The sequence below is a fragment of the Callithrix jacchus genome, chromosome 8 (genome assembly GCF_049354715.1).
Source record: "Callithrix jacchus isolate 240 chromosome 8, calJac240_pri, whole genome shotgun sequence".
Taxonomy (NCBI): Eukaryota; Metazoa; Chordata; class Mammalia; order Primates; family Cebidae; genus Callithrix; species Callithrix jacchus.
This window is the reverse complement of record NC_133509.1, coordinates 107599562-107618633: the sequence shown is the minus strand read 5'-3', so window position 1 is coordinate 107618633 and position 19072 is coordinate 107599562. Positions and strand designations below refer to the sequence as shown.

General features: G+C 48.1%; 1 protein-coding gene across 12 annotated transcripts in view; it reads left to right on the top strand.

Annotated features, from left to right (window-relative positions):
* Nucleotides 1–19072, top strand: part of DPF3 (double PHD fingers 3) — a 289593-nt gene that overhangs the window by 190040 nt on the left and 80481 nt on the right. For all 12 annotated transcript variants that reach the window (XR_013521362.1, XR_013521359.1, XR_013521358.1 and 9 more), the window contains one exon: nucleotides 12556–12693. Coding sequence is in view for 3 of the 12 variants with exons in the window: in XM_002754072.6 (XP_002754118.1) it covers nucleotides 12556–12693 (138 nt within the window). In the remaining 9 variants the exon portion in view is untranslated. The remainder of the gene's footprint in view (nucleotides 1–12555; nucleotides 12694–19072) is intronic.

The window sequence follows — 19072 nt, the reverse complement described above, 5'->3', positions numbered from 1 at the left end:
CTCCTATGAGAATCTAACGTGAGATCTAATCTGATCTGACAGCAGACGGAGCTCAGGTGGTAATCTGAGCGATGGGGAGCAGCAGTAAATACAGATGAAGTTTTGCTTGCCCACTTGCCACTCACCTCCTTCTGTGCAGCCTGGGTTTCAGTCTGTAGCCTGGGGTGTTGGGGACCCCTGGCTTAGAGGTTGGCCTGCATGGTCAGAGGTAATTCATGACAATCCTGGGGACATCACTAGGAAGGTTGATCTGTAGGATTTGGTGTTCAGGGAGGAAAGCCTGAAGCCTGATGACCAAGAAGGGTCTTTTCTAGTCAGCTAGGAGAAGACATGAAATCTGGAGGGTGATGATAGCAGGAATGAAATGGACGGGGCAGACAAGGAAGGCTTAATGAAAGCAAAATTCACAGAACCTGGCAGATGATGGACAGGGTGTGGAGAGAAGGGAAGAGGAGAGAGGGAGGTGGCAATGATGACTCTTGACATCTTACACTTGAGTTGTTGAGACACAAGGGGAGGCTTAACTGGAATATTCTAAAGGGGGGAGTAATTTTGGGAGAGTGATGAAACTGACATATGCGTTTGTGGAAATGGCAGTAAATCCAGGCAGAAACATCTAACAGATGCTAATGGACATTTGTTGTTTCCTCAAAGGAACTGAGGAACTTACACTGACATTGTAGGTGGAAAAAGGCCTACCTCAGGCAGGGGTGGTAAATCACACTGGATAGCCTTGGACTCACAAATAAGGCCTGCTTGAAATTGAGGCCGTACTGATGTCCCAGCATGCGAGGTGTACAGAGATGTCGAGAGAGAGCGCTAGCAAGAGGGCTGCCTCAGCAGAGAGGAATCAGGTCTGATTTTTGACCTTTCTCTTTTTACCTTCCCCAGAAATGTTGACAATGACATTTGTTATTTAAATTTTTCTTTCTTTTTTTTTTTTTTTGTAAAATTGAAAAGAGAATTCGATGTCACTCTTAATTGAAGCTAATTAAGGGCATGGTAACATAGGACTCACTAGAATCAGGGATCAAAGACACTGCCCTGTGAGGGATGCCATTGGAAGAAGGTGGCTCTGGAGTCAGAAGGCCAGGATTTGAATCTTTACCACGTCACTTCCTAGCCACGACCTGAGGCAAATCGCAAAACCTCCTTGAGCCTTGGTTTTTTGTTCTGTTAGGTGAGGATAATAATATTAACCTTATCGGGTTTCCAAGAAGGTTAAATGAGACAATGTGTACAAACAATTAGCTCCCTGCTTGGTTCATAGCTGTTCTCAATAAATGTTTATTTTCTTTATGCCAGATCTAGGAAAGGTATTTATTTAACACCTGAGCCGGGGCCCCAGTTGTGTTCTGTGCCCGAGCTGCTGGAGCTGTCAGCGTCTAGGGAAGTCATCTGATCAAGTTACATGAATGATCAAAATTAGCTGGTGTTTGTGGAACATGTGCTGTGTGCCAGGTGCTGGGCTGAGCATTGTACAAAGATGAACTGCAGTTCTCACTACCCTCCTCATGAGCTACAATAAATTGCCCTCATTCTACAGACAAGGAAACCGAGGCTTAGGGCGATTAAGTAGCTTGCCCAAGGTCACATTGCAAATTAGCTGACCCAAGAAGGCAGACCCCAGAGTTCGCCTGCGTTCTGCTACCCTGCTTCTCAGCAGGCGGGAAACATTCCTGTAACACATGCTTTGGTTTTAGGGGTTTCTGCGTTTCCCTGCTGAGGATCCAGAATCAGGTGATGGAATATGTTGAAACAAGAGTCTGGTTGCTTGTCTCTGTTCTTCCTCACATCTAGTAAATTCCTAAAATAAGCAGGACACTCTCCCTCGATGAAGACACTGGGCTTTTGGGTCACTGGAGTTTGATAGATCCTGGCTCACTGCCAGGCCCCAAGGAATGTGGCTGTGAAAAATCAGGATGCTTTACCCCACACCTACCCCCAGCCCCCTGTGTTTCCATCCAAAGGAATTCGGTTTAAAATAAGCAGCAAGGGTGGCCTGAAAGAAGGTATGAAGCCATGGGAACTGCCAACCATGCAGAGTGGGATGGAGGGGAGGTGGCTGTAGCTAGCCCCTGGGAGCCTCATCATTTTCCTATCACAGTTGAGGAAATAATAGCTTCAGGACGTACAGAGAGTTGTGAAGTGCTGGAATGCAAAGGACTTAGAGATCATTTGGTTCAACCCCCGTATTCTGCAGTTGAGAAAATCAAGGCCTGGCACAGTGGCTCATGCCTGTAATCCCAGCACTTTGGGAGGCTGAGGCAGGTGGATCACAAGGTCAAGAGTTTGAGACCAGCCTGACCAACATGGTGAAACCCTGTCTCTACTAAAAATACAAAAATTAGCCAGGCGTGATGGCGCACACCTGCAATCCCTGCTACTTAGGAGGCTGAGGCAGGAGAATCACTTGAATCCTGGAGGCAGAGGTTGCAGTGAGTCAGGATTGCGCCATTGTACTCCAGCCTGGGTAACAGAGTGAGACTCTGTCTCAAAAAAAAAAAAAAAGAAAAGAAAATTAAGACCCAGAAAAGGGTATGAATTTGTCCAAGGGTGCTAGTATCAGACCCAGGGCCAGACCCTGGGTCTCCAGAAGGCCATCAACTCTGCTGGCCTCTGAGCCTCCAGGGCAGGGGAGGGAGGAGAAGCCCGCCTGGGTGCTGGAGCCCTGGACTTGCCCAAAGGGGCTTCTTTTCACTTAAACAGGGGTGGGCCTAAACATCGCAGGACCCGGACAAATCTTGAAGCCTTGACTTGTATCACATTGAGCTCTGTGGATCCGCTGTTGGCTTTTGAGAAAAGCCCGGGCAGTTGAAGTGGCTGTGGGATGGAGAGCTGTACCCTGTGTACCCAGCCTGAGCAGGTGGCTTTTGGAAGTATCTCCTGGGCTTTATCCCGATCTGAGTTTGTATCTGGGAGTCACACTGGGCTTTTCTCAGTTAGTCTTCTCCCCGCTTGGGGGAATTGGTTGTAGGAATTTCTCCATCCCCCAGATGGTTCTGCAGAGAGAAGACGGAGGGTTTTTGGGAGATGTTGGTGGCCCCAAACTTCTATGAACCAGTCTGCTAGGGGGTGAATATGCATCATAATGGTATCTGGCAGGACGTGGGATTCCACTCAGAAGGGCTACATGTAAAGGAATGTGATGCCAGAGTGATTCTGAAGGTGTGGGTGAGATGAAGGTGCTGACAGGGAGAGCGGGGAGCCTTCCCTATCCACAGCTCCAAGGAGCAGGGCAGACATGGGGTTCCCAGAGCCAGGCAGGGCTGGAGTCTTGGAAGAGGGCCCTGTATAGCTCCTGTACAGCACAGTGGCCAAACAGGGCAGGGCCCAAGTCCCCACGTGTTTCTCTTCCCATCCCCCCCCACCGCCCCCGTTCTCCTGCTGGTGCCTCCTTCTTGCTGAGAGCAAGTCATGGGAGCAGGCCTGTCAGCCCCAGGCCCTTGGGGCAGGAGGGGAGGGAGGCAGTGCCAAGCAGAGACTCACCAGCATACTTTTCAGATGCGTGGTTCAAAAGCAGATAGACCAGGGCTCAAATTCTGGCTGTGCCATCCAGAGAATTGCTTAAATGCCCCCAGACTCAGTTTTCTCATCTGTGGAATAGGGATCCTTGCCTCCTGAGCTGTGAGATTCTGCATGAGAATGGGTGCTGCTGGGCATGGCGGGGCCTGGGTGACAGATGAGGAAGTCCAGCTGCCGAGAGAAGGAAGTGGTATCCTCAGGGTTGTATGTCAGTGCCACGGGGTAGAGCTGGGAATGAGGTGCGGCTGGTGACTCCTGGGGCACAGGCTTTGTCTCTGGGACACTCATCCTGTAATTGCCTTCAGTCACTGCTTTCAGTCTCTTGGAAACCACTGGCTCAGATACCCACTGCGTGCTCCAAGTTTGGCTGATGAAAATGTGCCAGAGTCATTAAGTTATCAGTGGGGAAGGCTGCCGCTTCTCCCCGGCAGGAAGGATTCTGCTGTCTGCTGCAGTGGCTTTGTTCACAAAAACTGCCCCTGATTCCTCCTCCTCCCTTTCCCTCCCCGTCCACCCCCCACCCAGACTAGGAGTGAGTGGGGTGGGATTGAAGGGGGCAGGGGGCATGCAGTAAATATTTTGGAGCAGCACTGAAGGCATCCGTAACTCCAGACAGGAGGTCCTGCCTGCAGAATCCAGTTCTGGATTGGGAAGTGGGCAAACACTCCTTCTGCAGCTTGACAGATGGATCCGCCCCAGGGGGAAGGAGAGAGAGAAGGCAAGCTGGACCTCCCTTATTGTCACAGCCACTGCTCTCCATGTGCACCGTGCCAGGAACACAAAATCCAGGTGCATGCTTGCCAAGGTGAAAAGAAGGACCTTGGGTTGTGCATAGGCAGGGCTGCCTGGTCCCAGGGGTGGTGGCTTCAGAGGTGCCTGATGCAAAAGCACCTGCCCCTGGGGAAGGAGACTGGAGTGGGAAGCTGGGGCATGGCCTGCTCTGCTGCTTCAGCGCTCCTGGGGCTCAGGCTCATTCCGCACGACAGATATTTCCAGAGTGAGAATGCGACATGATAAAAGGAGAGCAGATGGTTTCAGTATTTTGTTTTGAAAATGTTTCTTTTCCCACCCCCTTTTCCTTCTATTCCACTCCAGACTTCAGAGGAGAAATAACTCCCCACTTTGGGGTTTATTCTCTTTGTTGGGCCACTTTGACTGCAGTGGTGATGAGGGCAGCTGAGAACAGCCTCGACCTCCGATGAGCTGGGCATTGTTTTGAATGCATTCTCTCCCCTGGGTCTCACTGCTGGGAGTAGGTGTGCTGTCATCATCAACCTTGTTTTACAGAGAGGATGCTGAGGCACAGAGAGGATCAGGAACTTGCCCAAGATCACACAGTCAACAGCAGAGCTGGGACTGGAACCCAGGCAGCTCAAATTGAGCCTGCCTGCTTACCTGCTACAGAGTCTGCCTCTCTGAGGGCAGAGGCGATCTAGAAGCCAGGCCTGAGTGGCTGATGGCACTGAGATGATGTCTCCTGAGCGGCTAAGCACTCTGACCAGACGTTCAAGGTTATCTCAGAAGGGAATTTTATGCCTGACTCAGGGCTGGTGGGGAACCTGGGTTTACCTTGGCAGCTCTCATACTATCAGGTCAGCGATTTGGAGTAACTTAGTCCCAGAGCTCCACTCTGAGTCCAACAGGTTTCTAGAAGCGGCTGCATGATTTCTAGGGTCCACTGCAAAATGGAAGTGCGGGGGCCCTTGTTCAATAAATATTAAGAATCTCAAGATGGCATCAGCAGGGCATTAAACCAAGCGTGGGGCCTTTCTGAACTCGGACCCAAACTAGACATACAGGTCGCAGGCTCACGAAGCTGGTCCATGGTGCTTGCAGTGACAGGAAGACATGATTAAACACAGAAGGAGAAACAGTGCTGGCTTCACTAAGCCAGTCAAAGCAGGGTTTCAAGACATCTCTTTCCATTGTAACGAAGCAGTTTGATCCTGATGCAATCCAACCAAAATAAATCTTGGAAGTCTTTGCTGTTCCTCTTGCCCCTGTGATGAAATCATTCGAAGGACTGGGAGTTGGGAGTCAGAAGCTAGCCTGGTAAAATGCAGGCTCCACTCTGGTCTCCTCTGACCCCAAGCTCCCCTCCACCCGCCAGCCTCCCTCTTTCCTCCCTTGCACAGCTGGCCCGTCAGCACTTCCTCATTTCTCGGGGCACCCTGTAGCTGTGCTCCACGACTTTGCAGATTCTCTTCTTGTTAAGGCAACTTCCCAATTGCCAAATCCAGTGGTCTCCTCTCAGTCTCCAACCTTCTTGACCCTTCTCACGCATCTTATTTATTACTGTGGCTCTGCCTCGGTGCGGAATCTCCTCATCTTTCTTTAACATGGGGATACAGGTTACTGTGAGTTGATTTACTTGAAGCACTTGGAATGGGCCTGGCCCACGGTAAACACTCAATAGCTGTTGGCAGGAGCTGTGACTGGTGGCGTCATTGTTACTGTCATTTTGAAACTCTATTCTTTTGGCTTATGTTGCTCACTCCTGTGTGAGCCTTTCTTAACATTTGTTAATTTTTTTTTGAGACAGAATCTCTCTCTGTCACCCAGGCTGGAGTGCAGTGGCATGATCATGGCTCATTGCAGCCTCGACCTCCTGGGCTCAAGTGATCCTCCCACCTCAGCCTCCTGAGTAGCTGGAACTACAGGTGCATGCTACCTGGCTAATTTTGAATTTTTTTTTTTTTTTTTTTTGTAGAGATGGGGCCTTGTTATGTTGCCCAGGCTGGTGTTGAACTTCTTGCTTCAAGTGATCCTCCCAAAGTGCTGGGATTATAAGGGTGAGCTGCCACACTCAACCCTTTCTAAACAGATTTGTACAGTTTCTCTTTCTCCAACAGTCTCTTAAGATCCTGGTGTTTTCTGAGTTCTTTCCTGCGTAGGCACCTCTTTTTTTCTCTTCCACAATCTCTCTTGACACTTTCCCCCATACCCACAACATCCATTGCCACCCTGCTAACTCCAAAATCTATGTCTCTTTCCCCAGCTTCAGGTGAACTGAACTCATTCTCTTCCTTCTTTAAATCTGGTTTTCCTCCTTCATCCTTCTACCCAATTGCCCAAGTCAGAAACCTGGGCATCTTCTTTGCTTTCCCTAGCTGACATTGAGCACCTGCCGCAAGCGAGGCCCTGTGCTGATCATCGGGACACAGCACCTGTGGACACACAGGACCTGCCGCACTTGCCGCCCGTGGGGGAGATGCACACAGATGCTCATCCTCTTATGGTGGGGCTATGTCCCGTCAAACCCATCAGAAGTTGAACATATCCTAAGTCAAAAATGCATTTCATACGCCTAACCTGTCGAATGTCATAGCTTAGCCTAGCCCACTTTTTTATTTTATTTTTTGAGGCAGGGTCTTGCTCTGTCACCCAGGCTGGAGTGCAGTGGTGTGATCTCAGCACACTGCAACCTCTGCTTCCGGGCTCCAGTCATTTTCCCACCACAGCCTTCTGCATAGCTGGGACTATAGGTGCATACCACCATGCCTGGCTAATTTTTGTATGTTTTGTAGAGACAGGGTTTTGCCATATTGCACAGGCTGGTCTTCAACTCCTGGGCTCACGGGATCCTCCCACCTCGGCCCCACAAAGTGCTGGGATTACAGGTGTGAGCCACTGCACCCAGCCCTAGCATACTTTGAACACATACATTAGCCTACAGTTGGGCAACATCATCTAACACAAAGCCTTTTTTTACAATAAAGCATTGAATATCTCTATAATTTACTGAATACTGTACTGAAAAACAGAACAGTTGTATGGGTCCTTAAAGTATGGTTTTATGATTGTAAAGTTGAAAAATCAAAAGTCAAACCATTGTAAATTGCGGACTGTCTGTATTGACACGTGATTAGTCCTAGGAAGGCAGAAGAACTAAGGTTCTAATTTTGATTGGAAAGATGTCCCTGGGGGAGGACATTTGAACTGAGATCAGAAGGATGATTAGACCTTAATCAGGCAAATTGGGGATGGGGCCATTCTTAGCAGAGGAAAGAGCTTGTGCGAAGACTCTGTGGTGGGAAGAAAAATCTATAATAAATGAAAAGGCCAACGAGCAGGAGGGCTGCACAGGAGGCGGACCCTGGTGTCAGAAGACGCTGGAGAGGTGGACGGGGCTGGGTGGGGCACGGCCAGGAAGGCCGAGTTAGTCTTTCTAGGTTCTTCCATGCTTTCTTGCTCACTCCCTCTTCCACCAGATTCTCTCTTTAACCCTCTCCCACCCCATTTTTCCCCTCCATGCATAAGTCCTCATTGCTTCACAGGTAAACAATTAAAATAACCCCTTGCCACCTTCAAATCCATCTTCTGCCCTACAATCTTAAGCAGTGTTTCTAACACATAAATCGGCTTAAGTTGGTCCTCAGGATAAAATCCTCCCCTGGCTGCCCCGAGGTCGGGGAAAGCCCTGCTCAGCTTCCTCTCCTGTTAGTCCCCCTCACATTCACCCCACTCCTCCTCTCCACCTTTGTTAGACTTCTCTCAGCTCGCAGAGATGATGGCTGCAGGTGCTTTGGTCCTGCTTTGCCTGCTGAAGTCCTGCTCACGTCAGGGGTTCCTCTCCTGGGAAGCTACCCCACTCACTCAAGCCAGCTTCCTGGCCCCTCTTTGATATCCCCCTTTGCCCGGCAGGGGCTCACACTGTTTCCAACCTTCCTCTCCCTGGCTTGTTTACATACAGATCCATGCTAGACTGCGACCTCCTCCACGGAGGAGTCTGGGGCTTATTCATCTTTGTCCCTCTTGTGCCACAGGGTGGGGCATATAGTAGATGTTTAATAAGTATTTCTTGAAGACCTGGTGATGAAAGAGTGACATGGTACAAGCACACGGTTAGAAATGGAGCTCCAGCCTCAGCCTCCTGAGTAGCTGGGATTGCAGGCACGCGCCGTCATGCCCACCTAATTTTTTGTATTTTTAGTTGAGACAGGGTTTCACAATGTTGACCAGGATAGTGTCGATCTCTTGACCTCGTGATCCACCTGCCTCGGCCTCCCAAAGTGCCTGAACCCAGGAGGCGGAGGTTGCGGTGAGCTGAGATCGCGCCATTGCACTCCAGCCTGGGTAACAAGAGCGAAACTCTGTCTCAAAAAAAAAAAAAAAGAAAGAAAGAAATGGAGCTCCATCCAGGGGTCTCTTCGTGAAGAAGTCTGGCTTCCAGGAACTCCACGGACTGTCTGGTCCAGATTGTACTGATAACTGAACACAGGCCTCAGGGCTGCCTGCCCTGCCCCTGCCTGCCACGGCCATCCATCTAGAAGGACGGGTGAATATAGGGTGGGTGGAGTCAAGCCGAAATAGGTCTAGCCTTCTAGCCCAGTGGTTCCCAAACTTTAGTGTGCACCAGAATCACCTAGAGGGCTCTAGATTGCTGGGCTCCACCACCAGTGTTTCTGATTCAGTCAGTCTGGCATGGAGTCCAAGAATCTGCATCTCTAACAGGTTGCCAGGAGATGTTGATGGTGTGCTGGTTTGGGGACTACTGTTTGAGAATCTCTGTTCTAGCGAAAAGATTTGCTCTAAGTATGATTACTTTCTACCATGTTGGGGAAAGAGAGAGGGAGCGTTTTGCTTAGGTTTGGTTTTGTAGATTTTTAAGAACAATGAGTCTGAGCTTAATGTGGATAGAAGTATTAGATTCTGCAAGCTTGCCTCTTCCCCCAACTCCTGGCTTTCCCACAAAGTGGTTCTGTATTCCTTCATCAGCCACTCAGCAAATATGTTTTGAATGTGTAGTATGTATATGTCAACATATACAGTGGAGTTGTTGATATCAAGATGAAATTGATATGAAACTGTCCTTAAGAGAGGTCCTTCAGTGCAGACATAGCCATAATTCAAGGAGTCTAGAGGAGAAATGCCTGCTCTGAATGGTGGTGAGTTTCCTATCAGTGGTGTCCAGAACAGGCTTCTAGAGTTAATGGGAATAAAACATTTCTCTAGATACACCAAATGACCATTAAGATCCAGAAATTGTGTGATTAAGCAACAGTGATGATTGACATAACAAAATGGCAAAAATGAAATGCTATGAGTTTAAACTGGGGATCTACAGAGGCGGCTGAGGCCTCCTTGTATAAATACTGATATCAATATCATTATTTTTAATAAACGTTTATTTTTTACTAACAGTATGCTTGGCGACTAAATGGATTTATATGCAATGACCCCATAATTTGCTGTATATTAACTTCAGATCATCTAAAAGGTTAAATAGAAAAAGCCACAAGCAAACTCGGAGTGCACCTCCGGGGCCTTTTTTGGGTCCGGCTTACTGCGTCACATGGAATTGAGATGCATAACATCATTTTATTTTATTTTTTGAAATATTTAGGAGAGAGAAGAAGAGAGAATATATGAATGTAAGCGGTCAATGATAGGCCTGTTTATTTTAATTTTTTATTATTTTAGATTCAGGTTTGTTACATGCCTATATTGCATAATGTTAAGATTTGGGCTTCTATTAAACCCGTCACCCAGATAGTGAACATACTACCCAATAGGTAGTTTTTCAAGTCTTGCCCTCTTCCTTCCCTTCCCCCTTTTGGAGTCTGCTGTTTCCATCTTTATGCCTTTGTGTACCCAGTGTTTAGTATATACCGTGGAATATTACACTGCCATAAAAAAGAACAGAATCATATCCTTTGCACATGGATGCAGCTGGAGGCCGTTATCCTTAGTGAATTAATGCAGAAACAGAAAATCAAATACCATACGTTTTCACTTATAAGTGGGAGCTAAACATTGGGCCTTGAATTTATAGTCACTAGGTCACCAACTTGAATTTCAAACTCTCATCTGGCCTTATCAAGGAAGTCCAACCAATTGCCAGATTTTATAATATGAGGCAAAGGTCAAAGTCCCTCTTTTTAGGAAGGTCCAGTAATTAAGATGTGGCAAACAATGCTGACAGCCCTTGCCCCTCACTTACCATTTATTGAGCATCCATTATGTGCTGGGTATTGAGAGAGCCACTTTACAAATGCTATTTATAATCCCTTTACCCATCCTTCAAGATAAGTACTGTTATCCTCATTTTCAGATAAAAGAAAAGGCACAGAGCTACGGTTTGTCCAATTTCACGCAGCAAAACTCTTCAGTTCATTTTTAGAGATCAACATGACCATAAAATTGAAACCTGATAAAAGATAGTCCAAAAATTGTAGATTGAGCTCAAGTCTTAGCACAGATTCAAGAAGCACTATTAGAAAACAGGATGCAGCAGTATATCAAATGAATAATATACTCTGATCAAATGGAGTGCATTCTAGGAATGCAAGAATGGTTCAATAATTGGAAATATTAGGAAATCAACATAATTTATCTTAGCAACAAACTAAAGGAGAGTCATATTACAGTAGCTGCTGAAAGGGTAGTTGATAAATTCTCCTGTAATAAAACTCTGTGACAGGAATAAGAGGAACTACTTACATTTGGTAAAGACTAAAAATTAGCCAGATACATCATTCTAAACAGCGAAGTGCTGAATCTGCTCCATTAGAAATGCTTACTTTTGCCATTTAAAAATATTGTTTTGGTGATTCTTATAAATGATCTAAGCTAAGATAAAAATCATCTATGTAAATATGGGGAAGAAGAAATGACATTATCTTGGCCAATGTTTGTCTACTGAAAAATCCCGAGAGAACCTGGTAGAAAGAGAAACTCTATCAGAAGTAATAAAGGTAATGGATAAGATGACTGGCCAACAGCACTTCTCTATACTCTAAGGACCAGCCAGTGAACCTCAGCAGTTGGAACTGGGATTTGAACTTAGGTCAGATGCTGAAGTTGTGCTCTTCCCACCTTGTGAAGCATTTATGCTTTCTTGTAGGACTCAGTCATGTCAGCACAAGGGAGAAGTCTTTTAGACTTTGTAACTTTCAAGCACTCCAGCAGAGCAGGTTGGTTTGCTCTGATGGGGATCCAGGCTGGGGGCAAGTGTAGAAGGTTGGCATGGGTGTTTCACCGTGAAGACTCTCGAGGTTTCTGCTACCAGCAATGCTCTCTCCCCGCAGGGGCTGAGATAAGAAGTCTATGCGGGGAGCTCGAGGGTGATAGTGTGGCCTTGAGCCATTTAGCCAGACTTCTGCATCCCAGGAACTGAGCATCTAACTAACAGAACTGCTGCCCTTTCTTCTTGGCTCCAAGAAGCCAGATTTCGATTGCTCGCTGCCCTTCGCCCAAACTGCCCCACTTGAGAGGTAGTACTTGTGAGAGCACCTTTTACAGATTTGGCTGCCCTGGGGCATCAGGGGCACAAGCTCTTGGTGACTACACCCACCAAGGATGCCTTAACTCCATGGCGTTCATGGTGTAAGTGGAGCATGTGTTTCTGGAACAAAATCACTGGGTGAGACATCAAAAGTATTATCCAGATAAAACTTTTCTAGTGTTTGCAGTGGCCAACCATGGTGGGGTGGAGTGGTGGAAGGGACAGTGCACAGGAACCCAGGAGACATGGGTTCTGGTGGCTCTGCCAACTAGCTGTGTGTTCCTGGGCAAGTCACCTGGTGTTGCTGGGTCTCACTTGCCTCATCTGTGTCATGGGATGTAGGATTGGGTAGATTCCCAGGGCCCTTTGAATTCAACATCCTAACAATTACGCTTACAACGTGCCTGACACTGTTTTAAGTACTTTGCATAGAGATTAACTTATTACAATAACCCTATGAGGTAAGTACTGTTATTATTCCCATTTTAGCTCTGAGGAAACTGAGGCACAGAGTGGTCAAGTGACTTGCCCTGGGTCTCACAGCTAGAAATGGTGGAGTGCTTACACAGCACTCCAACGTAAAACTTCATGTTTTACTTTTACAGTTTTCCTTCCATGAGCCGTGTTATGAGGGTGTTGGTTCTGCTGGGTAGGGGAAAGGGGTTTTGGGGTGGGAGACAGTTTTAAGGGAAGCCTGGCTCTGGGGTGGATGGATGGGGGTCACTGCATGGGAGAATGATAGTGGTGTCTGCACGGGCTGCTAATGTTTGCACCTCTCCCTTTCTTCCTCTTTTCCTCTCTAGTCTGTGGCAAGCGCTACAAGAACCGGCCGGGGCTCAGCTACCACTACGCTCACACTCACCTGGCCAGCGAGGAGGGGGATGAAGCCCAAGACCAGGAGACTCGGTCCCCGCCCAACCACAGAAATGAGAACCACAGGCGTGAGTGCCTACTTGTTAGGTTGGGGCAGTGAAGAAGTGGGGTAGGCAGGCTGGGGAGTGTCCTTTGTTCCTTTTTCTCACCGCTGGCATCTTCTGGTAGCAACTGCTGAGTGGTCTCAATATACTGGAGTGTGTTGGCTCTTTCAGCCAGCCAGCCAGCTGCCCCGCAGCTCAGCCCAACCCCAGGCTTAGCAAGAACAGGGCTCACACACCCGGCTCTGCAACAAGAGGGAGGAAGGTGAGTATTCAGCAGAAGAGAAAGCCCTTACCTGGCCACCGTCAGATGCCAGACCCACAGCTCTTGTTCCTCAGCTCCTGAAGAGCCACTCAGACTGGGATGGGCATAGCTCTTGGGTGTGTCAGTTCAGACAGACGTTCAAAATGCCTGCTTGCTCACTAAGAGCCTTAGAGTATTCTTAATTATTGCTGTGGTTTTGTTGTAGTGGGGAAGGGGTCACAGTTTTGATATAGGGCTCTCCTGCCTTAGAAACGCTGCCTGGAGAACCCATGTTCTTTGCGTCAGCACTCAAATGGCAAATGTGATCTGCATGGATTTGTTGTTTGGGATGTTGGGCTCTTAAGACCCAAAATGATCCTGAAGATTCGTGTTTCCATTTCTGTTCTTTCCTACCTGAACTTCCACGTATGAATTAGCGAACCCAAAGGGGCTTAGCATTTTCCACTTGGCTTTCCTCTAGAACATCCCTTGTGGTCTCTGCGCCTGCAGAAATCTCAGCATGGAAATGGGATACTGAAATCTTTAGAGCCTGCTTGAAGATGTGGACCACACTGAGATCTCACAGTGAAGGATATTTGTGGACAGGCCATATGTTTTTCATTTTGTTCAGACAAAAGTGTTGGTGGCAGGTATTCTGAAAGAGTACAACTCAAAATGCAGTGAAAGGGCTCAGACCTCTCAAAGTACTCAGACTCTAGGATTCGAGGATACATGTTAGTCATCAACTTAGTCAACCCACGTCCACTGGCCACCTTCACCAAATATTTGAAGTAATGAACACACCTACGGCCAAGACCATTCTTCGTATTAGTGTGGGGTCTCCCTTAACCTCCACTCCACTTTCCCCCTGTAACACTACCTTCTTTATGGGTTTGCTAGGGCTCTCATAACAAAATCCCACAGATAGGGTGGCTTAAACCACAGAAATTAATTTTCTCGCAGTTCTGGAGCCTGGAGGCCCAAGGTCACGGCGCTGGCAGGGCTGATTTCCTCCGCTTGGAGTGCAGATGCCACCCTCTCACTGTCCCCTCGCACAATTGTCTTTCTGCACACGTATGCCCTGGCATCTGCTTTTGTGTCCACATTTCCTCTTCTCATAAGGACACCAGCAGGTCGGATACCAGAGTCTATCCTAACAGGCTCATTTTAACTTTACCTCTTTAAGGACCTCTTTAAGGACTCTACCTCCAAACCTAGTCACCGTCTGAGATACCATGGGTTATGCTTTCAACGTAGGAATTTGGGAGTGTGGAGGGTATGCAATTCAGCCTTTGGCATCTTCTCGAATTTTTGCTCACTTCCAAGGTGCAAGCCTTTAGTGTGACAGACCCTTGCCCTCTCACCTGCTATCGTCATCTGGACAGAACCTGAACAGCAGAGCAGGAGGTGCCCCCCGCACCTTGCCCGCCTCTCCTCGCCAGGGCCTGAGGAGCTCCAACACTGAGGCCTTCTCTCTGGGAAGAGTTGTCCTTGGTCCACTCACCCTTCTCTTTCCAAAAGGAAAAGATACTGACCTGTACGGAGGCAGCCAATATTTGCATTTCCCCGTCTTTCCTCTTTTCCCTGATCTAAGTGACCAAGAGGTCGGACAGAGCTAGCTATTGTCTCCTACCACGAGGAGGCCGAGAATAATTGCCTTGGATTTTGGTCGCTCTCCGAAAAGTGTTTCTTCGCCATTGTTGTGCTCTCTAAAGTGTGTATTAGCTTGGTATTATTTCTCACTCCCCTGTGCTAGCTTAACTCTTTATATCTCTTCTCAAATGTCAGGCCGTTTTGTTCCTTTATTCATGCTCTGGGGTTTGGAATGCCTCTTGTCTGTGTCTCATTTTCCTTGGTTCTCCTGTAGCCTCATTATGAAAGGGGTTTGTGTGTGGTGTGCGCGCGTGTGTGCACATGTGTGTGCATCTGTGTCTGCATGTGTGTTTGTGCACATGTGTGTGCATGTGCATGCATGTGCATGTGTTCGTGCATGTGTATGCATGTGCACGTGTGTGCAGGTGTGTGTGCAGTGGGAGTGTGTGGAGAGCGTGTATGTGTGCACGTGTGTGTGTGCATATGTGTGCATGTGTGCATGTGTGTGCGTGTGCCTGGTGTTTGTGACCGCAGCACGGAGAGGTGTGCTGCAGACCCTCAGTAGAAGGAGGCAGTCTCCCTAGCGACCCCTGTGGTTCCCTCTGGATTGGTTGACTTCTGAGACCAGCACTCGGGTGTGGATCTTCTCATGCGCCCTCGTGGGCAGGGTGTTTGGCCTTCTTGGGTCCTCCCCTTGAGGCCACATGGCCTTGCTCGGGAAGGAAGGTATGCCTGTCTCCCACATCCTACATGGGACGTCTGCCTAGGAAATCTCACGGGTGGCTTGTTCTCACCTCTGTGGGCTTGTCACTGAGCAGCATGCACTCCAACTCCTCCCTCCCCCTTTTCTCTTTCTCACCTCGCTGTTGAGAAAGTGGGTTCTTCAAAAAGGATCATTTGCCTGGCCAAGGGTTTAAAACCTCCTAGAAAAGAATAGGTATTCCCAGGCGGATCCAGGCCTCACATGAAGAAGTTTCCAGAACCCTCACAAACACCTTTTCAACAACATCTCCTCACCGCACCCTCCCCCAAAACTCTGTGATTAACCCAGTTTTGCTAGTGGGGAAGGTGCAGCAGAAAGGCCCTTAGTGCCTGCAGAAGCCATTCTTCTCCCTACCCCCAATTTCTCTGGACAAACCCATGAGGTGGCTGCTCATCCGGGTTCTCTGCACCCCACACACCACTGACTTGCTTGCCGCCCAGAATGTGTGCTCTGTTCCCTCCCCGCTGGTGAGCAGCCCCCCCACTATTTTCTTGTGAGCACTAATTGCCAGCATCATTAATACCCAGTCATTAGCTGCTCCCACTGTTTGGTGGTAGGGGGTGGCTCCCATCCATCCTGCCCCTAAATGCCACTGGGGCTGTGTGCTGAATTGGATGTGACAGCTCAGCAGCATCCTAAGGTCTCAGCTCCATGATCCTCCCTTGGCGAGGCTTTTGGAGGGGAGGGGCAGGTAGGAGAGCTTAATCCAAGAGGCTAACCTGCAGCTCCCCCAGGAGAAGGTCTGGACACCAGTGAAGTGGAAATGCTGACTTTTTCCCCCTTTAGCAGAACTGCAGGGTGACCCAAGCTGCATGTGAGCAGACGCCTAATGGAAAAACAGCCTTACAGACACAGGGGTTTGCAGGGCCAAGGGCAGCTGGGCTCACACCACCTGCAGCAGTAGCGACCTTTTGACTTTGGTCCTCCTGCTGTCGCTTGCTCCATCGGCCCCCAACTGTGTCTTCAGCAGAGCCCATGTCTCATCCTGAGCCTGCTGCTGCTGAAAGGGCAGAGTGGCCTGCTGGAGCCAGCACTGACCTTCCCCGCCCCCGCCCATGCTGCCCCGGGCTGCAAGCTCAGCAGTCCACTGCCACTCCTGATCGCCTGGGCCCCCAGCCGACGCTCTCACGCCTTTGTTTCTCCCTTCATCTCTCATTTTCTCCTGAGTATACGCTTCTTGTGTTTCCTCTGGATTTGTCCCCTTTCCTGTGTGCCCCTGCCTCTGCCTCAACTACAGACAGCCAGGGATGCTTGGAGCTCAAATACTCCCCTTTGGGAGGTCGTGTTTACTGATGGGGTCCTTCGCACGTGACTGCATCTCATCCTCTCCCTGCATGAGGCTGGATGCCTCTTCTCCCTCCATTTCTTTTTACCACCTTTTTGCATATGAAATAAATTACCATGTATGTACACACAAACACACACATAGATATACACATGCATGAATAAAAGGAGGGCAGCTGGGGAGGATAGGACTCTGAAGGATGCCCTCAGAAGCATGCCATTGTGACTCCTGAAATGCAGTGTTGGTAGGGAGCCCCAGTGGGACAGGGTAGCAGAAAGAGCTCTGGATTAGAATTCAAACCCCCCTTAATATAGGCTCACGATGTTAAACTCTTTGAATTTCTTTTTAACCTTCTCTGCACAGTGGGAATTGATTATAGATGATGTTTTCAAGGTACTTTGTAGTGAGGATAGGCATTTATGAAGTCCTGGACCTGGATGAAAAAACTGTGTAAATAAATTCAGTCTAATTCATCCATCCATTTGCCATCCATCCATCCATCCATCCAGCCATCCATCCATCCCATTCGTCCATCCATCCATCCACTTAATAACCATGCATTGAACACTGTCTATATGCTGGGACTAGGAAGGACAGGCATGTAAATAGGACTCAGCCCCTATCCTTGAGCTCACAGTCTTGAGCGGGAGTGTGCCATGGGTGTGTCCAGAACTGTGAGGGAGCTCAGGACTCAAGGGCACAGGGTACTTTCTAAGCCTTAGGGCAGTGGTGTTCCAAGTGTGGCATTAGCGTCACTGGGGACCTTATTGAAAATGTAGATTCTCAGGTTCTACCGGATCTCCTAAGACAGAGACTCCAAAGATGGGGGCCAGCAGTCTGGGTTTTACAAAGCTCTCCAGTGCACACTAAGTGCACACTAAAGCTTTAGGACCACTGCATTAGGGGATTTGCAAAGGCTTCACTGAGGAGGTGATATTCAAGTTAGCTCTTGGTGAATGAGGAAGAATTTCTTAGGAGGGAGAGGGCTTCCCAGGTAGAGGGAACTATTCATCCATGAAATAGCAGACAGACAGATATGAAATAGCAAGGCACATTCAGACAATTGGAAATCATTGGGTCTGACAGTAATGCTGGATTTAGGGGATGCAGAGGAAAGGTAGAAATGTACTCAGGGCCCACAGTGGGAAGCGTCTTCTATGCCCCTCTGTGTAGTCTTTATCTTATAGGCAATGGGAAGCCACAGCAGCCATTACTAGAAGGCAAGAACAAATATAAAGACATCTGTTTGGAGTCTCATTGTTATATGGTATATCTCTTCTATTTAATAGCGTAAGTAAATATGACATACTCTCTATAGCATACTCAGAGCTCCCAAGAGGGAAATCATATATATATATATGAGTCTATAAAATTTATTTCAAGCTTATTTTTCAGGTCCACGAAATTGAAGTTGGGTTGTCCTCGGTTCCTGGAGGTCTCAGCCTTTTGTGCAAGGGTGGTGTGCCTGGCGCAAAGTTAGGCTTTTCATCTCTGTTGAAAGAAAAGTGGCCCCAGCCCTAGCATGTCTTTGAAGGGCATATAATACCCTGCAGTGCTGAGAGGGGAGAACCGAGTTGATTAAGGGTAATGGCTGCTGATTAGATAATCTGAAAATTCATCTGATAATGTGCAAATTATCTAAAAGAAGCATATGATGTCATTGCCACACTGTTGGGGAAGATCTAACAGATGTTAGTCCTCTGACATCTCTTGTCCTCTAACATATGGTCCAGGAGTGGCCAAAAGCTTTAAGAGATAGAGTGAAAATTACCTTTGAAACAAGCTTCGACATTTTGGATCACTCTGAAAGGTGAATGGAAAGCCATAAAGCCCACACAGCCAACCATGTACCTAAACTTGCCACAGGAGATCCAGCCTTTGTTATTAGGGGAGACGGAGGGAAGCTGAGATACAGAGCTCCTTCCGGGAAATTGGCCTGCTGCTTCCTTCTCAAAGAGCTAATTGGGAAACTAGCAACAGGTGTTTTTTAAGATACATTATTTAACTAGACAGTTTTCAGATTATAAAGCAAAGAATCCATGGCGTTGCTCTGGTCTTTGCAGGGATACTTGGGGCTCACTTTCTGGCCTCAAAGGTCATCTACATACTTGACCTTGTGGCTGAGGGAATGGCTGTGCAATTGATCAGTCCAGGGTGTGAATAGTGACCCTGCCACTCTGCCATCTTCGAGTGGCACAAATATCGGCCTCTTACCTACACTTGTGCTTCTTAATTGCCTCGTCTATAACATGGAGGTAATAATCCTACTGACCTCACGGGGTTGCTGTGAGTCTTAAATGAGATAATGTGAGTGTTTGGCACCGTGCCTGTGAGCACTAATGTCCCATCTCTGTCCCATTTGGGCCCACAGGCATGTCTATGACCATAGATGGCTCCTCTGAGTTATGGTTCCATCTGAGCCCATGTGATGGGACTTTGCTACCACTGTGAAGCTAATGACCTGTGGGTTCTCATTGGCATCAACAGTAACTATCAGAGCCTGACCTGGCCCTGGCATATC